Source organism: Thamnophis sirtalis, unplaced genomic scaffold, assembly GCF_051295495.1.
Source record: "Thamnophis sirtalis isolate CommonGarterSnake01/CBP01778 unplaced genomic scaffold, rThaSir2_p1.2 scaffold_1, whole genome shotgun sequence".
Classification (NCBI taxonomy): domain Eukaryota; kingdom Metazoa; phylum Chordata; class Lepidosauria; order Squamata; family Natricidae; genus Thamnophis; species Thamnophis sirtalis.
This window is the reverse complement of record NW_028261381.1, coordinates 141,424,396-141,446,642: the sequence shown is the minus strand read 5'-3', so window position 1 is coordinate 141,446,642 and position 22,247 is coordinate 141,424,396. Positions and strand designations below refer to the sequence as shown.

Below are 22,247 nucleotides of genomic sequence, written 5' to 3'. Positions count from 1 at the left end.
TACAAAAGTGGCACAGCTTATTTTGGGTGGCAAAATGTTTAAGCCTTGCTTTTTAACAAGAAATGGAGTTAGTCCATTCTGTTTAAGTCTTTGTCAGGTTAATTTTTTCCATTGTCAAAACTCAAATTCTGTCTCTGTGCATGCATTACAGAAGTTGTCCTGTCTAATTTGTTTATTAATTCCATGACTGAATCAGTGAACATGTCACACTATCATGGTCCCAAATTAGCAGGTGCAAAGTTGTGATATTTCTGTATGAAAATAATGCAATTCATCACTGTTGCTGTCCAATAAGTCTTAGAAAGGCAATGGAATCTATAATCCAATACCATACATAGAACAATTTCGCACTTGCAAAAATCTAAAGTTATGGTCATTATTTCAAAGACCAAAATGCAAACACATTTAAATACTTGAGAATGGTTTTCCATCCCAAGGAAACTGGAGGAACTGTTGTACTTATGTCTCCCATTGATATCAGGTTCTTCAATAGTCATCAAACATTTTTTTTAAATGCTTGATGACTAGTATTAGCAGTGTTAAAAGTTTTCCGTGCTACAATCTTGGTCCAAATACTGTAAGGAATCCTGACCTCTGTTTTGGGAAGAATGCTCATGTGAGACCAGTTTCATCATAAGTCATGACAGTCAAGTGGTCCAAAAGACCAGTTCCCTGCAAAAGTTGTAAATCATGTCTTGTGACCATGGAATGCTGCAACTGCCTATAAAGGGAAACTGATTGCTAAATGCCCAAGATGCAATCAATCATGTGACCATGGGGGGAGTGCCACATTGGAATTCTGGATCCAGGTTGTTAATATATTTTGGGAGGAGTTGTGATAACTTCAAATGGTTGCTAAATGACCAATCATTAAGCAAGGAATACCTGTGCCTAAAATTGAGGTTAATGCATTGAGGCTAATGTTAAACCACTAGCTAAAGCTTCAGTTCGTTCAGGTTTATGCCCACTAATGGGAATGATTTTCATCAAATTGGAGTAATGTCATACATAAAAACAAATGATATAAGGATATAACCAATTTCGTGTATTTAAGTACAATGACAATAAAGATTATACTTATACTTATATCAATTCATATGATCCTTGGCATTTGTTTGTACCAAACGTACACTTCTACAAACAGAAAATTATATTAAATTCTACCTACATTTTTTTTCTAACTTAGGTATAATATTTTTCCCTTGACATTATATATTCTAAGGTCCCACATGAAAAACATGTTTAGAAAATGTATTCTATATATTACTATAGAACATATAGAACTGGGATATCAAAAGAGTCCAAATGTATTATTGATTGTACAGTGTATAGAATTTATAATCTTACCTTATGTGGTTAGGATTGCTTACATCACCCAAACTGATATACACAACTAAAACTTAAATTATAACTCTGTAGCAGCATATATCCATAATAGATAGTTCTCATTTAATGATGGTAAATGAATATAGCAATCCTTGCAGTCCATGTTGTGTTGTCAAGCAAAGATTGCAGGTCACTAAGTCCTCCTTGTGACTTCTCACTGGCTTTCAACAAGCAAAGTCAATGAAAAAGTTGGCAGGAAGTTACAAGTTCTGGCCTGGTCACAAATAGGCTAGTGTGCAAGTAAATGGCCGCTGTGCCGTGAGTTAGACAGGAGGTGGGTGCTCTGAAGAGTGGGAGGCTGTGCATGTGGCTGCTGCAGTCTGGCACTAGTATGACCACATGTGGGGTGGCTATTTCAAAGGATGAGGGCATATTGGTGGCTTCTGCAACTATGAATGAGTTCAACTAGGCGGCGAATGGGTGCTGTGGAGTGTGTGAGGGGAAAGAGGAAAGTGTTGGAAGTGAAAGCTATTTACAGGAACGACTTGTAACTTTATCTACTGGCTTCTCCATTGACTTTACTTGTGGGAAGCCAGACGGAAGATCACAAATGGCAATCATGTGAATGGGATACTGCAACCATTGTAAGTACAAGCTGGTTACTAAGTGCCTAGATTACTCTCATATGATCAGGAGGTTGCTGAGGTGGCTGGGATTTTGAAGACTGGTGGTAAGTACTACTCACTCAGCACTATTGTAACTTTGGATAGCTGCTGAATGAGTCATTATTAATGACTTACAACTGGTTATTTTATGATCATTTGGAATTATGGCCCATAAAGCACTTCCAGCTATCATAAAATGTGCTGTTCCTTCCCTGCTGTCACAAGCCAACTATTGATGCCAATACCACGAGCTCAGAAGTACATGTAGTTTACTTGCATATACACTCAGGATGCACTCTTTGACTTCATTACATTTTCCACATAATAGCAGTGATAAATGAATAACATACATAGGCTTACTAATAGCAATTTGTTGTATTTTTTTTGTCTTCCATTAAATGTGAACACAGGTTTATCTATTATATTTGATGGGAAAAGAGAAGATTATTTCTCTGAATTAATAAAATGGGCTGGAGAGAATGGTGCAGCCACAGATGGTTTTGAAGTGGCTAATTTTGGAGAAGAGGGTTTTGGATTAAAAGCCACACAAGATATAAAAGTGAGTAAAAGATTACTTTGCTTTTTTATCTTTTTCTACTTATTTATTTCTAAATATTGAATACTGCTTCAATCAAAATAATTTGAATGGTGTACAAAAGTAATATCCCATAGGTAACCATAGAAGGATGTGTGATTCCATTCCTATTCATAATTTTGGAAGGAAAGAATACCATGAAAAATGGGATTTCCTAAAATGGGATATTTTAAAGTTGAATTTCAATGTTGCAATCTTGGGATACTGCAAGATCATGATTGAAATGCTGGTGGTTGCCTATGTATGCCTGCCTTTGCTTAAGGAATGGCAAAAAAGTGTCACAATATTTCATTATGCTTGGGTAGATTTGCCAGCTTTTTAAAATTGTCTGAGAACTAAGTACTTCTCTTATTATACTCTTCTTATACTTCTCTTCCAAATATAATTGTGATGGGCTAGGTACAGAGTTAACACAGCAACAGAGGTAACACAGGCAGCTGGCAGTTCAAACCACTCCTTTATTGCACCAAATTTCCCCAAATTGTCCCACATTTCTGGCAAGTCCTAGAGCAAAGTGATCACACATACACCTCCAGCAACCTCTGGCTACAAATAGTCCTGCCCAACCCTATGAGCACAATGGCTGAAAAGCAAGAAATCCAGCAAGACAAGTTGAGGAGTCCAGGAAGCAAAGGAGCAAGGCAATTAATCCAGAAAGCCAGAAAGAATGCAAGGAATCCAGAAAAGTTCAAATGTTGGCACTCAACACTCCATGAATTCAGTGTTTCTTCCGGACAAATGTGCCTCCCCACAGTGTCTCCTTAAGTCTCAGTTCCCAGGTGTGCTTTATGAAGAGGAGTAGGTCGCTCTCCTCCTGAGTAGTCGGGTCACTCTGCTGTTCTCACCTGCTCTCCACTCTGTGTCCTCGAGGATCAGATGGGAGTGGCCCTTGCTCATCGCCTGAGTTCTGTCTCTCATGTTCACTACTTAGCCTCTCTTGGTCATCCTGGCCCTGTTCCTCCGTGACTATAAGCCATCCTAATCCTGAAAGGCCCTGGCCTGACTGAGCCTGCTCCTCCCCATTTTTCTCCGAAGCCAACGAAGCCGCCCCCTCAATCTCTGTTAGCTCCAATTCTGGCTCCTCTTCCTCTGCAGACTCATGCTCCAATGTGGGGCATTACAATTACCAAGTTAATTTACTGTGAAATATATATTTATTTTGGTCAGAAAAAAAGGATGTAGCTTACACTAGTGCTTACAGTTTTGCCAGATTTTTCAGAAATGGTAGTAGACACTAAACATTTAATTAATTTATAATTGTCACCTTTATTATCTTTCAAGAAAAACATCTGTTAGGAATCTCATCCTGTATAGAAGTGGATCTAGGAATTACTTGGCTCATGCATGTAGTATTGGTCAGTTCAACTCATAAATTTCACCATGTCCATGATGAATATAAAAGTCAATATACAGAAATAAATAATATAAATATTAAATTTTAAGTAACTAATTATTTTAAGAGTTACTAAACACACTAGTACATATTTAGCATGATACCGTATTTTCCCCAAAATAAGACAGGGTCGTATTTTCTTTTGACCCCTGAAATAAGCGCTTTGCCTTATTTTCAGGGAGGTTTTATTATTTTTGAGGTGCAGGAGGTGGCGAGCATCGTAACCTCATTGTTGCTGCTGTGTTGCAATATTTTCAGGGAGGGCTTATTTTGGGGGGAGGGCTTATTTTAGTGCATGAACTCAAAAGCCCAATTGGGCTTATTTTCTGGGGAAGTCTTTTCAGGAAAACAGGGTAGTACCTCTCCAAGGTAGGAAGCAATGGCAAACCGCTTCTTTTTGCCAAGGTTTTCTTGGCAGTAACTTGTCTGGGCAGTCACTAGGAATCAACACTTGACTTGAAGGCACACAAATACATATCTCTCCTTATATGCTGATTTCAGAGGGGGGGAAATAGGGATTTTGACCTTTTCAGATATATCATGCTCCAAAATGCAATTAAAATCTCACATATAATGTCTATAATTTTTTTCTTCATTTATCTATTGCATTATGTCTGACTAATACATTTTAGAATATACATAATAACTGAGTACAGTGCTATTCATTCCATTAAAACTAGAAATAGTTAATACTGTGATCATTTAGAGAAATTAAACCTTTAGAAATGAGTTTATATCAATATTACATGATTTTTAAATTTGATAAATTTGGACCATAATTCTTCCACTGTTATGTTGCGACTTGTTCTTTAAAGTTTTCCACCCACTGTATCATGCAATTTATTTGTTCCTCCTCCATATCATATCGGAATATTTTAGATATATATTGCCTTAACAGATGGTACTGATTTTGTATAAGTATTTCCAATTCTGTTATATTTCTTAGTGTTCCTGTCTCATACTTAACATCAGAATTTATCCTTACAATAATTAAAATAGGTAGTCCTTGACTTACAAGCATCCATTCAGCAACTATTTGAATTTTTGACAGCACTAAATTAATGGACTTGTGACCCATGCCTAAAATTACGACTGTTCCTGAACTTCTCCAATCATGTGATAAAAATTTGGGAGTTGCATCTTCCGCCGATCCCCCATTTGTGTACTTTTGGTCCCCTTTTGTCTCAGCTGATATTCACCATCATCCTCTTGCTCCTGCTATTCATAGGGTATGCCCAGCCTCAATACCAGGTTTTATGGGGCTGCCTCCATCTGTGAAAAATAAAAATAAAAGCATGAAGTGCTTAAATGGACTGGAGAGTGCCAAAACACCCCTTTTTGCCATGCTTCTAAACCATATATAGCTGGCTTTGCACTGTGAAAAAAGAAAAAAAGGAGAAAGCTTTTTCCATTGTGCACAGCACAGTGCAAACCCCGCCCAACGGTTTTTTTCAAAGTTAAACCAATAATTGTTTTATTGTATTATAAAATGCAAATAATACAGAATACAGATGATAGCTAAGAATAATGGTATTTATGCAATAGAAACTAGAAATTGTTAACATGATATTAGAAAAATTATATTAGTGTAAAATTATATTTAAATTTACAAAAATGTTAATTAACATAAGATTGCTTAAATTATGCAATTAATGCCAAGTACAACATTTATGAACAGTTTCAAAATATATTGAATTGTTTTATAATGTGATTTCATTTCAGATCTAATTTCCAAAATTCTCTGGATAGTTCTATATGTCTTTCCAATTTTGATATGTTTCTTGATTATTACATATCAGATGTAGATGGTTCATTGAATGGGTTAGCTGACAGCCAGATTCTTTACACAAAATATTAATTTTTCCAGGTGTTAAATATCTTGGGTTTTTTTTATGGTCATTGATTTTATATCCAGGGAAATCTCAAAAGTTGTGAATTATTTTCATCAACTATTTAATTGCCTTTTGTAGTTCTGTAATAGTTAATACTATTTTGGCTGCATAACGTTTAAGCTTATTCCTCTCCACAGGTTTTAAGACTTGGCATTTATTTATCATCTCAAACTTTTACTGCCAACATTTCCAGAATACTAATGAATAGTTAGAAAGAAAGCTAATACAAATAGTCCTTGACTTACAATTATCATCGGGACCAGAATTTTGGTTGCTAAACATTATTGTTGTTAAGCAGGTCATCAATCTCATTAAGTAAATATAATAATCATTAAAATCCTCTGTTGACTTTAATTGTTAGAAGCCAATTTGGAAAGTCACAAATCATAATCACGTGACCGCAGGACCATGCAACCATCATAAATGCAAGTCAGTTGCCAAGAGCCCAAATTGGGACTATGTGACCATTTGGATGGTGTGAAATAACTTCATGAAAACTTTCCCCAGTGCTGTCATAACTTCAAACCATTGTTAAGCAAATGGTCATAAGTCAAGGTCTACTTCTATGCTTGTCTTGTGCCTTTATCTAAGATAAAACTACTGCAAAACTAGCTACTGCAAGTTATCACAGACATTTTCTGTAGCCAGAAAATATAGTAAAGTTTTATTCATTTTTTATGAGCACAATAATAAAAACGTAGTATTGGAGATTAACTGGCCACAGCCAGGGGTTCGATCCTGACAAGCTCAGAGTTGACTCAGCCTTCCATCCTTGGTTGGTAAAATGAGGGCCCATATTGTTGGGCAATATGAGTGGTTGGTAGCCTCGAGGTGGAGGTGCCTTACAATTCGGAAGCTGAGTTCAATCCTAGGTAGTGACAGATAATTCTCTCTCTGGGTGCAGAGAGAAAATATCTGCTGTAAGCTCCGCATAGGCTTCAAGGGGTATCTGGCCATTAAATGCTCTACTCCAGGAGTCTCAAACTGGCAGCCTGTGGGCCGGATGCGTCTCACACAGGCAACCCCCACCCCAGTTTTGCGAAGGAAAAATGTTGTGAAATGTCATGTGATAGCAATGTGATGCTGCGAGTTTGACACCCGTGCTCTACTCTATTCAGTTGTGCCAACTCTACCTCATTGCAAAGGATTAGAGTCTTTAAAAGAAAAAAAATTCTTGGGGCCAATATCCTGACTTTGTAAACAGTCCAGAGAGTTCTGTAAAATAATATGGGTTATTATAAATCTAACTGCTAAATGCTATTTTGTTGAAAACATTTACAGAAATTTGAGTCTGATATAATCCTTCCTTTGTTCATTTGGCATGAAATAGCCCACATAAAGAGAACTGTACATGCAATCCAATCTCTTATTTTGTGCCTAGGCAAATAACAATTACATGATTAACTTGAGACCAAGAAAGTATCCATTAGGAAGACACGCAACTCATGTAATACTTTACAAGTTTGCAAAAAAGGAGCTGGGTTACTATCTAAAGTGTTATGTTTATTTGATATATATACAATATTGTGAACTATTTATGTGGTCTTTATAGGCAGAAGAACTTTTTCTCTGGGTTCCCAGAAAATTGTTGATGACCGTAGAGTCAGCTAAAAATTCAGTCCTGGGTAAGAAGAATTTTTGAAAGTATTAACAGATAAATCTAAGGTGTATTTATATGATGTTTTCTATGGAACAATGCTGTAAGTTCTCAGAATTAATAGACAACCATCTATTTAACAGTAGTAATAATTAAATGTCTGTTTTTAAGTAATGATATAGGGAACCTGGAGAAATTATGAATAGTTATTTGTGTTAAGATTTCTATTTTAGTAAAATTCCTAAATTTGATAAATGTTTGAGTATTCTTAATTATAAATGTTTGCCCGAGTCATATCACTACAATTTATTGTGTTCATCTCAGAAAAAAAAAATCAATGAAATAATATAATGAAGATAATCCCACAAACCTAAATTGTGTCAGTGGATTTAAAGTAATGCTATATTAGAAGATTTAGGAATAATAAAGAACCATACTGGTACTTTTTATTTTTTTACAAAAGTTACCTCTGTATTTTTTTCATCATAGTACTTTCCTCCTTAATAGTTAATATGATATATATTTAAATTATTGTCTTGCGTATCTACCTCCTATGATAGGAGATAAATACATTCTGGTATAACGTAGATAATTGTTAAATTTTTTCCCCTTAATTTTAGAAGGACTAAGATTTTCTTACAGGGTTTTTTTCTTTTTAAGGTTCTCTATATTCTCAAGATCGAATTCTTCAAGCTATGGGCAATATCACATTAGCTTTTCATCTTCTCTGTGAACGACACAACCCTAATTCCTTCTGGCTACCTTATATCCAGACCCTCCCAAATGAATATAATACTGCTCTTTACTTTGAGGAAGATGAAGTTGAATATCTTCAGTCAACTCAGGCCATACACGATATTTTTAGCCAGTATAAAAATACTGCCCGACAGTATGCCTATTTCTACAAAGTTGTACAGGTAAGAGGATAAAACAAATTGCAGTATATATGAATTATGTGCATTAAAAGCATGTAAATACATTTAAAAGGTTCCTTTTTGTATTAGTTTTGAATAGTGCATAAAACAATTCACATAGTTATAGTGCTTGTTTTTTTTAATATATTCTTAGGTTTTAGCAGAAATTTTTTGTCATGTTCAATACTATGTCCTTTGCTATTAGAGGTTTCAAGATCATATAAGTTCATACCTTTATATAGAACTTTTTATAAAAAAATTAAATGCTTTTCAAATAATAAAAAGGAACAAAACACAAAAAAATATTACATTATCAAAAAATAATAAACGGTTCAAAGCGAAGAAAAATACAATAAATTAAAATACAGAACATATAATGTTACAACAGTAAAAATTACAATTCTCTATATAATTATCTAATGCAAATATTATGATATACCTATGTTATATATCTATCATAAAGTAAAGGTAAAGCTTCTCCTTGCACATATATGCTAGTTGTTCTCTACTAGCGGGCAGTGCTCATCTCCGTTTCAAAGCCAAAGAGCTAGCGCTGTCCGAAGATGTCTCCATGGTCGTGGCCGGCATGACTAAATGCAGAAGGCGCATGGAACACGGTTACCTTCCCACCAAGGGTGGTGCCTATTTTTCTACTTGCATTTTTACATGCTTTCGAACTGCTATTTTGGCAGAAGCTGGAACAAGTAACGGGAGCTCACTCTGTTACGTAGCGCTAGGAATTCGAACTGCCGGCCTTTCTATCAAAAGCTCAGCATCTTAGAGCCCCTCTGATATCTATCATGCTTTTTATCTGTTCTATTTTGTACAAATGAATCCCATATTTCATTATACTTTTTGATGGCATGCAGCATGATGTGGTGAGGTTAAGAGAATTAAAGAAAAATACTATCCATTAGGAGGAGAAATGTTGTTTTACATCGGCAAAAGGGGCAGAGCTTGGAGGGAAGGTCTGAGACTTTCTGAGCTGTCATTGTTCAGCAGATAGGTGGTTATGATCTAAGTATTGTAGACAAAAAAGACTTTTGATCTAAAGTTCATAGAAGAGAGGAAGACAAGTAAAGCTGTGTAGAGAAGTAGACGATTGACAAGACTGTCCTTGTCTGCCCCAGCTGATTTGAAAGTTGGCAATAGCTGGAATAGTCCAAAGGTCTAATTAACTGATTATTAAGAGAACTTTCTTATGCTAGGAAGGAGAGAATAATATTAAACAAAAGCAAAATCTTGTTAAAGGTAGAGGTAGCAATAGGTAGAGGAAAAAATGAAAATAAGACATTATAAATTATTTAAAAAGATACTATGAAATTGTATAAGAGATAGGAAAAAAACATTTTAAAAAGAGCTTTGTTAAAAGAGCCAGTTCAGTGCAATGGTTAAAGGCACTGGACTAGAAGTCGGGAAAGTGAGTTCTAGACCTGCCTTAGGCATTAAACTAGCTGGACCATTTGCTCTTATTCTCAGGGAAAAGGCAGTAGCAAATCATTTCACAAAATTTGTTGACAATTAATTGCATTATCCATATATATTTACCAGGAATTAAGACTGACTCAAAGGGGGAGGGGACAGGACGGGACACAGGAAATATTTAGGAAATGAATTTTTGAAAAATAAATTCACTATAAAATGATGCACATAATGAACTTTACTTTGTAATCAAAACTATTTTATGAATAAAAATACACCAATTGGGCAGGATCTTGGGAGCTGGATGATGTAGATAAGTACATTGTACTTTATTATTCCATCATTTTGTGTGTGTATGGGATACATAAAGGGAAGCATTGTTATGATTCTTTGTATTTGTGGCCTTTTTGTTAACTCATGTGTAAAATATTACAACTTAATCCATTGAACCTCTTATACAATTAAGTGTTTGTAGAGATAAAATTTAATCCTAAATTCTTCTACTTAACATAAAACTATAGATTGAGTACATGCAAAGATTTTTGACAGGAGCGTGTTTACAGGCAAGTTAGAGCAGTACAGGAGAATATATTTTCATTGATAAATTGGTATCATGACATCATGTCCCTTTAATTCACAGTACAATTTTCTTCTAGCCATTTGTTCCCTGTACTGTAACTAGCTTTTCCCACAACTTTTGTGTAGGTGTCCATAGTTACTAAGGCTTTATATTGCAAAGACAAGAAAATATTCTCAAAGTTTAACATAGTGACAAAACATTTTATTAGATTTGATTTTGGGACACCTTAAATCAACCAATATCTTCTTAGATAACTATTCAGTGTGCAGTAAGCTTTTATTGAAAAGAATATTTCCTACATAGAAATGGGTATATCATATAGTAAAATCTTTCAACACTGTTGTTTAATTAAATAAAATCTCTGTTGAAATATATTCTACTTCCTGCCTGCCTTTATTGAATTACAACGTCAATTTACAACAGTTTTGAACATTTTTAATATTTTAAAATGAAAGATTTGTACCTAGTGCTAGTATTATCATAAAAACATTTTGGAAATTACGTTAGACAAAGTAGTCCCAGATTGCTTTTAAAACTATGTTCATTTTTTCCCCAGACAATATAAAAAATATGTTATCTTTAGTGAAGCGTGCAAACCAGCGTTTGCATTTCCTGCATTGGATGAGGAGAGCACATCTTTCTCTTTCTGCCCTGGCCACTTTTTACAGAGGCACGATTGAGACCGTTTTTAACAAACTGAATCACTGTTTGATTTGGTGGTAGCATGCCCCATATAGAAGGTCCATACAGAGAGTGGGAAGGACAGCTGAAAAGATTATAGGAAGCTCGCTTCCCGTTATTCAGGATACTGCTTAAAAGCACTATGTGCTTAGAGCTCGAAGCATTGTTAGAGACCTGCATACACCCACTTCACAGTCTGTTTCTCCCTTCTGGGAAGAGGTTTCAAAGTATCTACAGCAGGACTACTAGATTCTGTAACAGATTTGTTCCATATGCCATCCATCTTGTACACTTGCAGGATTCCTTTTTTCACATATACGTGTGTGTGTGGGGGGGGATGCATAATGGCTATTTTTTGAGAGCTGAATGCAACAAAATTTCATTTTAAAGTATTCTGATTAGTGACAATAATTTTAAAGTGACAATATTTTTTTATTCTTTTCTAAAATAACTTATTTTAATGTTTCTTTTTATGTGAAGTCAGTCTTTAGTTTATTTGCTTAATATATCTAGTTGCTCTAAAATTGCAGTACTGGTGACATTTTTTTAGTTGGGCAGTTCAAAACATGCCTGGACAAAATGTAAGATATTGTGATAGAACGATGAAGGCTGAAAGATTCAAGTTTCCTCCCTTTAGAACAGAAGGCGCTATATTAATGAGACGCCAATGTCATAGATAAGCTCCAGCATTTTAAAAAAGAAACCTGGCAACACTTTACGAGGCAAGGCTTTTAATGTTGTTTGAAATGATGGGTTTTTTTAAAAAAAAAAAGTATGTCTGCCATATGCTATCCTAGTGCAAAGTTAATAAAGTGTGCCACAAAGTGACATGATATCCAGATTATATCTTATGTGTAATACTGACATTTAAAAGTAGACAAGTGTGATCATTAGCATGCCAGCATTCCAAAGTGAAAGATGCATTTTGAAGGAACAATAGAGTGTCTGTATTCTTTCAGAAGAACTTTTAAAAATGTGTGCTCTATCTAAAATTGTTTCAAGTCAATAGTAGTATCACAAGCTTTATGGTATAGTAACTTGATCTGTTGTTATATTACTGTTGGGTAGACTCTTTATCATTATACCATAAAATTGACTTACAATGACTGAGTTAGATTCAATTACATATTATTCCCTCTAATGGATAGCACAGTAGAGAATGTAGTAAAAACTGAGAAAATAGCTGATTTTAAGAAGGATGTTTGAAGAAATAAATATTTAAAAATAATTTAAAACACAAGCTGACATGATTCACATGGAATGTTAATTACTAAATGAAAATGAAAAACTGATTCATAGGTATATAGTGGGTGATTAGCATGACTTTCTAGAAGAGGACGTATAGTATAGTTAACTAGAGTCCAGACTGCTTTTAGTAGCCAAATCAAAAAGTCTCTTAGATAGGTTCAGGTAAGTCATTCTCCTGCCTTTCGCTATGAGAGATAATAATGCTGACATGTTTATAAAAGTGCTGTTAGAAACATCAGTGGATAGTGGATAGTCATTATTCACTATATAATGTTGCCTCATATTTTAATAATAATATTGTACTTGATTGGAAGGTGAAATGATTTAAAAGGGTAACAAGGTTCCTACATCTTTGTGATGTATGTATGTTTAAGACTTATGTAAACCAGATTTGCCCTGTGATGTTTCTATAATATAGTTGAATCTAAAATCGAGTTCCTGTTGTCTAGCTCTGTATATCGCACCAGTGTGCTTGTTGGTTTACAAACAATACAAAAGTTTATTATCACATATTTGATTGTTAATCAATAGTACAGTCTCTTGATGAAAGCAGTAGGAGTAAATTTTCAAGATGTTATTTCTAAGCACTTTTAGACTGCAATTATTCTGAGTGCACTTGAAAACAGGGATGCTGTTTCTTCTTCATCTCTTGTACAAGTTTATATATTCAAAAATAGCCGTTGCTATTAGCAAAGAACCAGAAGTGTAATCTAATTCCTAAAATAGACATAAGGCAATTGACAAAGCATCTTAAGCTTAAATTTCAAGAAAAACAGAAAAAAATAGGTAATATGCTTGTTTAAAACTTAACCTGGAGGATTTTCAGTTTGTACATATTTATAATTCTTTCCCCATTTTTAAATGCTTATGTGTTGCTGCCATTACCTTTTAATGAGCACAAATTATATACAGCAAAGTGAACAGAACACATGTTCATTGCATAATGCTTAGTTTTTTGAACATTGAAATATGATAAAATAAACACAAGAGGGAGCCATACAGTTCATAGATATATACAGTGAAGATTCTTTGAATACAGAGATTTTGGGTTCCTGTTTTAACTTTCTCTGCACGTGGGCATATTGTAGCTTTATGGAAGGAAAAACTCCTGCCTTATATTATCATTGTGTGCACTTTAGTATATAAAAGCAGAGCTACAGCCTCCCAGTTGTGCCTATTTTCTGCCAGAATGAAAAGAGAATGCAACAAAATATTGAATAATAGAAGGTCTTTCATATTTTTAATAACATATTTCCAGATGTATTGTTTTCTAATCCCAAGAATAACATCCCAGAAAATAACATGCTGTAGTAAATTAAAATACCAATGTTGTTTGAATTGCTGCAAAGAAGAAGAGGAGGAGGGACAAGAATGTCAAAAAGAAAAAAGGTAGAGGAACAATACATTCATCAATGTATAAATGATAAGAGAATGAAAACTTTTTCAATTGTCAGATGGAAGAAAGGAATGAAAAGATAACCGTTCAACAAAAGAGCAAACATGGGGAAAGGAAGAACTAAATATGATACCTAAATTATAAATCTTCGATATAAAAAATACAGTAAAATAGAATGATGGAACACTGGATTGGGAGAATAGAATAGAATAGAATATAGGTAGTCCATGGCTTATGAACTTTTGTTTAGTGACAATTTGCAGTTAAGGCAACACTGGAAGTGTTGCTTGTGGCTTACTGACTATTGCAGTATCCGTGGGGTCATGTGATCAGGATTAAGATGCTTGGAAACCTGCATGTATTAATGTTGGTTGCAGTATCCCGATGTCAGGCGCAAGTAATTAGGAACCGGAGTTCAGTTCAAAGCACTACCTATAGTGCTATCTATATGCAAGATTGTTTTACTAATGGTCAAGCCAAATTAATGCTAGATAAGGGTAAGTGGAATTAATGGGGGAGGTATGTGTGGATTTGGGTCTTTTGTGGGAGTACAATGACTCCGCTCTCAGCCTGCTATCTCCTATATCTGGATCATGTGATTGCCATTTGCAACCTTTCCAACAGACCTCTGACAAGCAAAGTCAATGGATAAAGCCGAATTTGCTTAGTGACCAGCAAAAGAATTGCATAATTGGGTGTGACTTCCTTAATGATTGTCTTGCAACAGAAATTCTAGTCACAGTTATGGTTGTAAGTCAAGAACTACCTGAATGAGGAACAGCTGAAAAGCATATCTTGAAGATGAGAATACTGATAAGAGCTATTTTATATTATTCTAGAGCAGAGGTCCCCAACCATAGACTGATACTAGTCCATGCACAGCATGCCAGAAACCGGTCCGTGCAAACAAGTGAGGCCCCATTTGCATGATGCAGGCAGCTCACAAAGCCATGCCCCCTCTGGTCCACGGAAAACCCCCTCCATAGAACTGGTCTCTGGTGGCCAAAAGGTTGGGGGCTGCTGTTCTAGATAGTAGAATTAGAACTGAAAGATAGAAAGGAAATTTGTTTAAATATGGGTAAGATGTCCTAGTGATTACAGATATTTAGTGATGAAAACAGAGTACTAAAGAAAGTGATTGTCTTTTCTTTTGTTAAGTAACAGAAGTGTAGCTCAGAAAACATTGGGTACATCCTTGAGTACATCCCACATTGAAGACAGAGCTGTCCTGGAGAGTGCTTTAAATAGTTTAGGATTTTCTTTTGTTTTATTCATCTGTTAGGAAATTTTATTTTACATTTTTTAGCTTGCCACAGATGTTTTAAATTTTCTGTGTACTATGATAGTGGCAGGAGTAAATTGATTGTTGAAGAGTACAAAGGTAGTCAATCGTTAGCATACTCAGAGAATCTTGGGGAGCTTGGAATTTTAAGCACAACATTAAAGGAAGCGTTAGATGAGTGAGTTCAGCTGAAATCTCTGGTTCTCTGATTTTGCTTCTTCAATTGTAGATAAAATGCTGTTTGACAATGAATTTTTTCCATGCCAAAAACTAAATCTATTTTGTTAAGTCTTTTATTGGATTTTGCATTTCATGGTGCATTCCCAACCTCATCTGTTAAGTCCCTTTTCTGTATCAATAGGAAAAGTTCATTGGTTGAATAAGAATTTTCCATTTTGAAAATCATAAAACTTGTCATTTGGGAAACCATTATTTTCTGTATTTTGGACCCTGCTTGCCAACTTAACTACTTTTAATTTATTTTTGATGCTCTTAATGACTTACAATTCCATTAAAATCATCTCCCTGAATACTTTGACTGAAAACTATGCTTCAAAGCTATATATGCCAATATTAGATGAAATTGTTTTTGCACATTTTTAAACCACACTGGGGAGAAATATTATGTTGACTACAAAACACTAAGGTCTATTGAGACTCTTCTTTAAAAGATGAGGTTTTTAACCCCTCTCCTGGCCACAGATTCCAATGAGCTTTCATTTTGGCAACTAAAACAAAATAACAGTATATATTTCTCACATTAAGTTGCATTCCAGAAAGTAACCCTGTCCACTGAGATGTAAACTGTAGTTCAAGATTCCGTGCCTCAATAGTTAATCATATTATTCCACAGAAACACATAGTGTATTGTTACGATTTAATGTTTTTTCTCCTAGATGCAACAGCAGTTATGAATGTTCAATAAAAATAAAGCACAATAGAAATCTGATAAATCTGGGGTGAAATAATAAAAGAAGATGCATATTTTCAGCATTATTAAACTGCTTAAGGGACTTAAAATAGTAATTTAACTAAATTAGAAATAAGTTGTCTTTTAGGCTTTTGGCCTAAACAATCTGACTTGATGCGGCACATGCTTATCATAATAAAAATAACTACAAATTCCTCTTTTTCACTCTCCTTAACTGGAGCACTGTCACTGTTTTGTCTTAACAGTGGTAACCTTAAACAGTGTAAATGTTCTAGCCTACCCATGAGAATTCACACATGGCTATCATGCCAAAAAGCATGTAAATTATTGAGCAACATTCACTAATAATTTCACTTGATTTTAAAATGTGCCTGAGTGAAAAGTTTACTGAGCATGCTAATAGAAAAACCAGAGGAATGAACCAAAATAGTGATGTTGATGGTGTCCAGAATTTCCTGTCCAGATGGAAAATTGAGAATGATTCTGTACTGAAGTAAACTGCAGTTCTTTTGAAGAGGGATAAAGTATTGTTGTGAATTTTCTTGATGTCTATTGGATGATAAACTCTTACCAACATAGCCCTATCAGGAAATTTGCTAACGTTTTGCTGAAATATTGCCCTTCAAAGACTGGACAAATATAAAACTGAATCGACTATCTTTGGTTTTACATCAACCAAGAAGTAAAGAAACAGGAACATTGTTTGGCGCATGTGGCACTTCTGCTCGGCAAGTTTGCTTTGATTGCCAGTATGCTTCCAGGTTCATTTCAAGGTGCTGGTAGTTACATTTAAAGTGTTTCATTCTTGGATTTAGGTTACTTGAGGGATGTCTCTCTCTGGTTGTCTGTTCCTGCTCTGTTGTTTCCTTGCAGGTGAGGTATATTCCTGGTCCTGTCTGTTAACAAGTGTCAGCCAGTTTTTCTAGCACCAGAAATTAATTAAATCAAAATAAGACAATTATAGAAATGCCAGTATAAATGCAAGAATTTATGGTTAAGATGAGGAAAATGTGCCATAATTGGAGTGTTCAATCTAATAAAACTTTTTTCTTTGTTGACATATAAGTGTTTAAAGTACTTTCACAATTACAGATAAATATAATAGTTGTCTTTGAGCATGTGAAGGACTATTATATAGAAGTTGAGGAAGAATTATTCAGAGTTTTCCAAAATACAAAAAAAAATAGGTTTAAATTAGATATTCATTGGAAATGAAGAAAAATTGTCTAAAGGTGAGAACTATTCAACAGGTTGCCTTAGGACTTAGTGGATTTTATTTTTTTTTGGCAGGAAATAAACAGCAAGCTACAAGGTTTTCTTTTGGAGTATTATAATAATGAATTCTTGCACTGAGCAGAGTATTTGATTTCCCAAGTCCCTTCTAAATATTTCTAAATATTAATATAAATATATTAATATATATTCTGTGATTTTTCCGAGTGTGTTTGTGTGTGTGTCACACAGATACACAACATACACACTGTTGTGGTTGTGCTGGTGCTAGGGTCAAATTCCCATTAATAACAGAAAAGTTGGACTTTGCTCTTTAATTATCTGAATACGGTCTTAAGCATAGAGGTGAGTCAATTTTCCAGGCAATTAACAAAAACGGAATATCCATTTTGAAACTATTACTTTTGAGAACACTGTCATATATATACAAATTGAGAAAAAGCTTTTTTGAACTCTGCATGGATTTCTGAATAAATGCACTTTACTGCATATCTGAGAATCCTGGTTCACCATTTTTATTATCCTATGAGATTTAAATAGCTTGTTTCCAAAACAGTTTTATTTATAAATAGCCATTTAAGTAGTTTTATTGCTAATCTGAAACATTGTAGCGTATGCTTATTAGCTAAACAATTGCCATAATATTCTTACTGGCACATTTTAAAAATGCAGCATAATTTTATCATGTATTTAGAGTTATCCAAAATAAAATGGGCATATTATTCCTTAAACTAAGACTATACAAACTTAATCTGAGTTTCGCCATTTATCAACAGGTTGCTTCATTTGAATAAGTGTCTATCTCCTTTTGATCAACCTGAAAAATTTGCATGCTATGCAGCAGCCATATACTATACTTTATTAAATATCTGTCAATTATAAAGATCAAGGTTTTACATTAACGTCAAGATAGTACATCAAAAATTCATGGAATATGTGACTTTTTCCAAGGGTATTTAATACTTAATGCATTTGTGTCATTTTTCTTTCTAGATATATTGACAGGTTTTATTAAGAGTTTGTTAGGGAGATTTTATTTTTACAGAGGGACTGTGAAGTGAAACTGCATGCTAAATCAATTTTTTAAATCAGAGTATTTTTCTCTTGATCTTTTCAGCTAAGATATGCTAACACATGTTTAAAATACTGCATTTTCAAAAATACAAAATAAATTTACTGTGAGAGTATAATTTTGTATTAGGAGTATTTCCTGTGATATATTAGGAGAAAGATAGATTGCTAGAAATGTGCAAGTACCTCTCTAGAGATTCTCAGAAAAAAATGCAGAAGGCTTTAATAATATTGTATTAATCTATGGAACTTTATTTCCTCTATATTTAATATGCTGTATACTATTTAAAATTAAACATCAGTTGTCTTAAAATGTAATAATGGACATTTACACTTTGTTGGTACTGTTTTGGATTTGGTAATATCAATCTTATAAATCATAGTTTATATTTCTCACTTATTTTCTGGAATTGAGATAATCTTATTGAGACACATCTTTGCCCCTAAAGTAATTTCAAATTATATTCAAAATAGGGTTTGCATTCTGATCTGGATGGCCACTCTTGTTTTCCATTTACAATAGAACTAAATACCGTGTTTCCCTGAAAATATGACTTATTCCAAAAGTAAGTCCTACCTTGATTTTTACATGTGCACCCAATATAAGCCCTACCCCCTGCAAAATAAGCCCTAACTAAGAGCCCGCCCACTCCAGGGTACACGGTAAAAATTAAGCTAGAGTAGGAATGGGTGGTGGTGGAGCTGCCTACTACTTACCTTCAGACAGTTGCAGCTAAGCCACATACACCCCAACACCTGCCCTGCCAGCCCATTTCTTCTGCAGCTGGCAAGGCCAGCAAGGCTTTTATGAAAGCTTCTGCAGCCGATAACAGAGCTCTGGATCGAACTAGAGCTCTGTTCTTGGCTGCAGAGACCTTCAGGAAAGCCTTGCCAGCCAAAGAAGTTCCTGAAGGCCACTGACAGTGAAAAGGAAGCCGTGGTTGCTGTATGTAAGTGAGGTGAGTCAGTGGATGACATCCCCCGAAAAGAATACCTGGTGTCTTTTTTGGTGGCAAAAAAATTAAGATGGGGTCTTATTTTCAGGGAAACACAGGTACTTAATTAAATATGAAATAATTTAATATTAATTGCTGGATTTCATTATTTCTAGGAATGAAAATGATTAGTTTGCTTCTCCCTCCTAGCAAGGTACAAAAGAAATATAAAATGAACTATATAAATTTATTAGTTTATATAAATTATAATTAAATTTATTTATATAAATAAACTATATACATCTAAAAAGAATTATAAAAGAAAATTCTTTGTGCAATCTACAGATCATAAGAGTTGAATTTTTCGTATCTACAAATGTCTTGACTAGACAGCATCTTACAATTGTTCAAGGAAAGTTACATCATTGGTAGCTAACTATGGCATACATCTCTGGCAATTGCATACTACTCCAGTACTCTGTGAGACAGATATATTTTGAACACCAGGCACAACTTATCCTTTTTTCTTTCTTTCTTGGATTTTGAATAACTCCAAAAGTTATACTAGTTCTATATGGATTGTGGGAACTTTTTGTTGTATGGATGGTGTTTTAACTTTAAAATCGATTCCCTTTTTAATATCTAGTGAGATGGTATATTATCAACAGAAAATTCTGAGCAAATGTGGAGCCCTTGGTGCTCTCTGAGCTTGGTAGTTGGATAATGAAACATCTGCAAGCAAACAACCAAATTCAGACAACACCAAGGGTTTCATAGTTCAACTAGATATAGAACTAGACGTATGCTCTTATATTGGAATACTGAGAAAATGTAATTTGAACTTTGAAACCTTGATTACATTTATCAAGGTCAATGTGTGCATATTTCAGTGCCTGATACCCAGTGATATATATCTTGGATTCAGAATAGCTTAGGAAATGGGCACTTGAACAAAAAGAGTTTTATTTTGATTTCTAGACCTTATTGGAGGCTTTGTTCCATGTCCCCTGTGCAGTTCTCAAACATCTGCTAGATTGCAGTGTTATTGCCTATTTTCCAAAAAATATAATTTGCTGTTTGTAAATTTGGTCTAGTCTGCAGCAAACAACCTGAGAAGAATAGTCTTCGAGATGGTTTGAATTAAAATCCCTTAGTTGATCAGAAGTAAAAAAAAACCTGCTCTGTTCCACACTAATATGAAGATTTTTACCTATAATGAGATGATTAAACATAAGTAATATTAAGTAATTAAGTAATTAAATATAAATAATAAGTAATAATGTCTTTTCTTTCTTCATTTTCTATGGTCTTTTTTAATTAGAAGGGGATTTTATAAATATTCTGTTAATATAGAGATGCATGTGCTACTCTTTTAAAAGTCAATGCTTTTATATTCTATATAGTAAAATTATCTGATTAATTACCATTGCTGAAAATTTTCCTTGGAGAAAATTGTCCCTTTGCATTTTTAAGACAAAAGTTTCTGATCCTGCTTTACACGCATCCGGTCAGTAGATGGAGACACAGCCATGTTAGTCATCTATCCTTCAGATAAATCGTGATTTAATTGTTTATAGGAAGACTTTTCAGTTGAAAGTTACAAAAAGTGAATGTAATTGTGAGTTTGCCTGTGTTGAAAACTCATTTTATCACATGTATAGTTCATTAAAAAGTTTACATTGTTAATTTTAAAATAAATGTTTTCTATTTTTAAAAGATTAATTGCTGTCTCTTTTTTCCAGGTTTGTGAATTTTTTTTCAATAATACATATTCTTTTTAAGGTTTTTAAATAGCATTTTAAGATTTTTCCTATATTATGATTTTAACTAAGTTCTGATTATAGTTGTGTATATGCTGTTACCTGATTTTTACTGTTACACGATGTCGTGTTTATTCACTAAATTTATATCTCTCATTCAAGCATTCAAGACAGCATATATAATAAGCCATTCTCCCTCTACTTCTATATGGTGATAATAGCAATAATGTGAATATCGTCATCAACTTTTATTTTAGAAATGTCTTATAGTATCTTGGAAGTTTCATTCTAAACAGTGGCATATACATCTTATTAAATAAAGTATTTAAAGCTTTGACGTTAACTAGCTACTTACTAACAGAAGCAAACTGATGATTTTATCAAAAATTAATCTTAAATCTGGCTTTCCTTGTGTTTATATATATATATTTGCATCTCATCCTATGTTTCATTTTGATTCCCCTCCCCCCATATGATTGATGAAAGCATTCTCATTTACTTGAAGATATAATAAAATTATGCAGAGCTTGTTTGGTTGATTTTGTGCCTCAACTTCTGATAACTGTCTGAACAAGTTCCCGAAGTTTTCTTGGCATTATTTTTGGAAATAGCTTGCCATTTCCTTTTTCCAAGGGCTGAGAGACAGTGACTGGCTCGAGATCATGTTGTTGTTTAGAAGGAATAGAACTCATAGCATCCTGGTTTCTACTCTTGGTGCCTTTAACCACTGCACCTGAACTTAGCAATAATTATTTCTTAAAATAGCCACAACTAAATAAATTTGCAATGAAATTTTATATGTACAATGAATACTGATTTGAAAATTAGTTGAGAGACAAGATTTTCAGAGCTAGTCCATCCACAAAGCTAATTTTAAGGGGTTAGAGAGAATGGACACCTGGGACATAACACCCAATTGGCAGCCTTTTGTAATATATAATTTGCCTAAAATTGTGCACTAAGCACAAGCTTTTGTTTTCTAATTGATTTACGGTTTGAGCCACTTTTACCTCATCCCCTACTGTCCTGCACACAGTGCCAGCAAGTACATTACTGTGAGAGATGATAAATTACCATGCACTTGTGATGCTAATGCATCAAGACTATAAAAAACATGCTGTGTTGAGCTTCTTGCTTTAACAATGTTGCAAAGATAGGTCCATGCAAGTCTCATTTCCACTGGTATAAATAACTATTCATTTGATAATTTCTGAAGCCTACTTATTCAATTGTAATTGAAATATTGAAACAATCTTTTTAACGGATCTTAATAATTCAAGAGGGGGAACATTTTTAAGTATTTGGTAAAATTCTATGATTTTTAAT

At 34.1% G+C, this 22,247-nt stretch overlaps 1 protein-coding gene across 1 annotated transcript in view; it reads left to right on the top strand.

The window, feature by feature from the left end:
- The window catches only part of SETD3 (SET domain containing 3, actin N3(tau)-histidine methyltransferase), a 54,676-nt gene that overhangs the window by 12,304 nt on the left and 20,125 nt on the right, over positions 1-22,247 (top strand). The window contains exons 4-6 of the mRNA XM_014058929.2: positions 2,402-2,550; positions 7,424-7,496; positions 8,129-8,385. Of these exons, the coding sequence (XP_013914404.1) occupies positions 2,402-2,550; positions 7,424-7,496; positions 8,129-8,385 (479 nt within the window). The remainder of the gene's footprint in view (positions 1-2,401; positions 2,551-7,423; positions 7,497-8,128; positions 8,386-22,247) is intronic.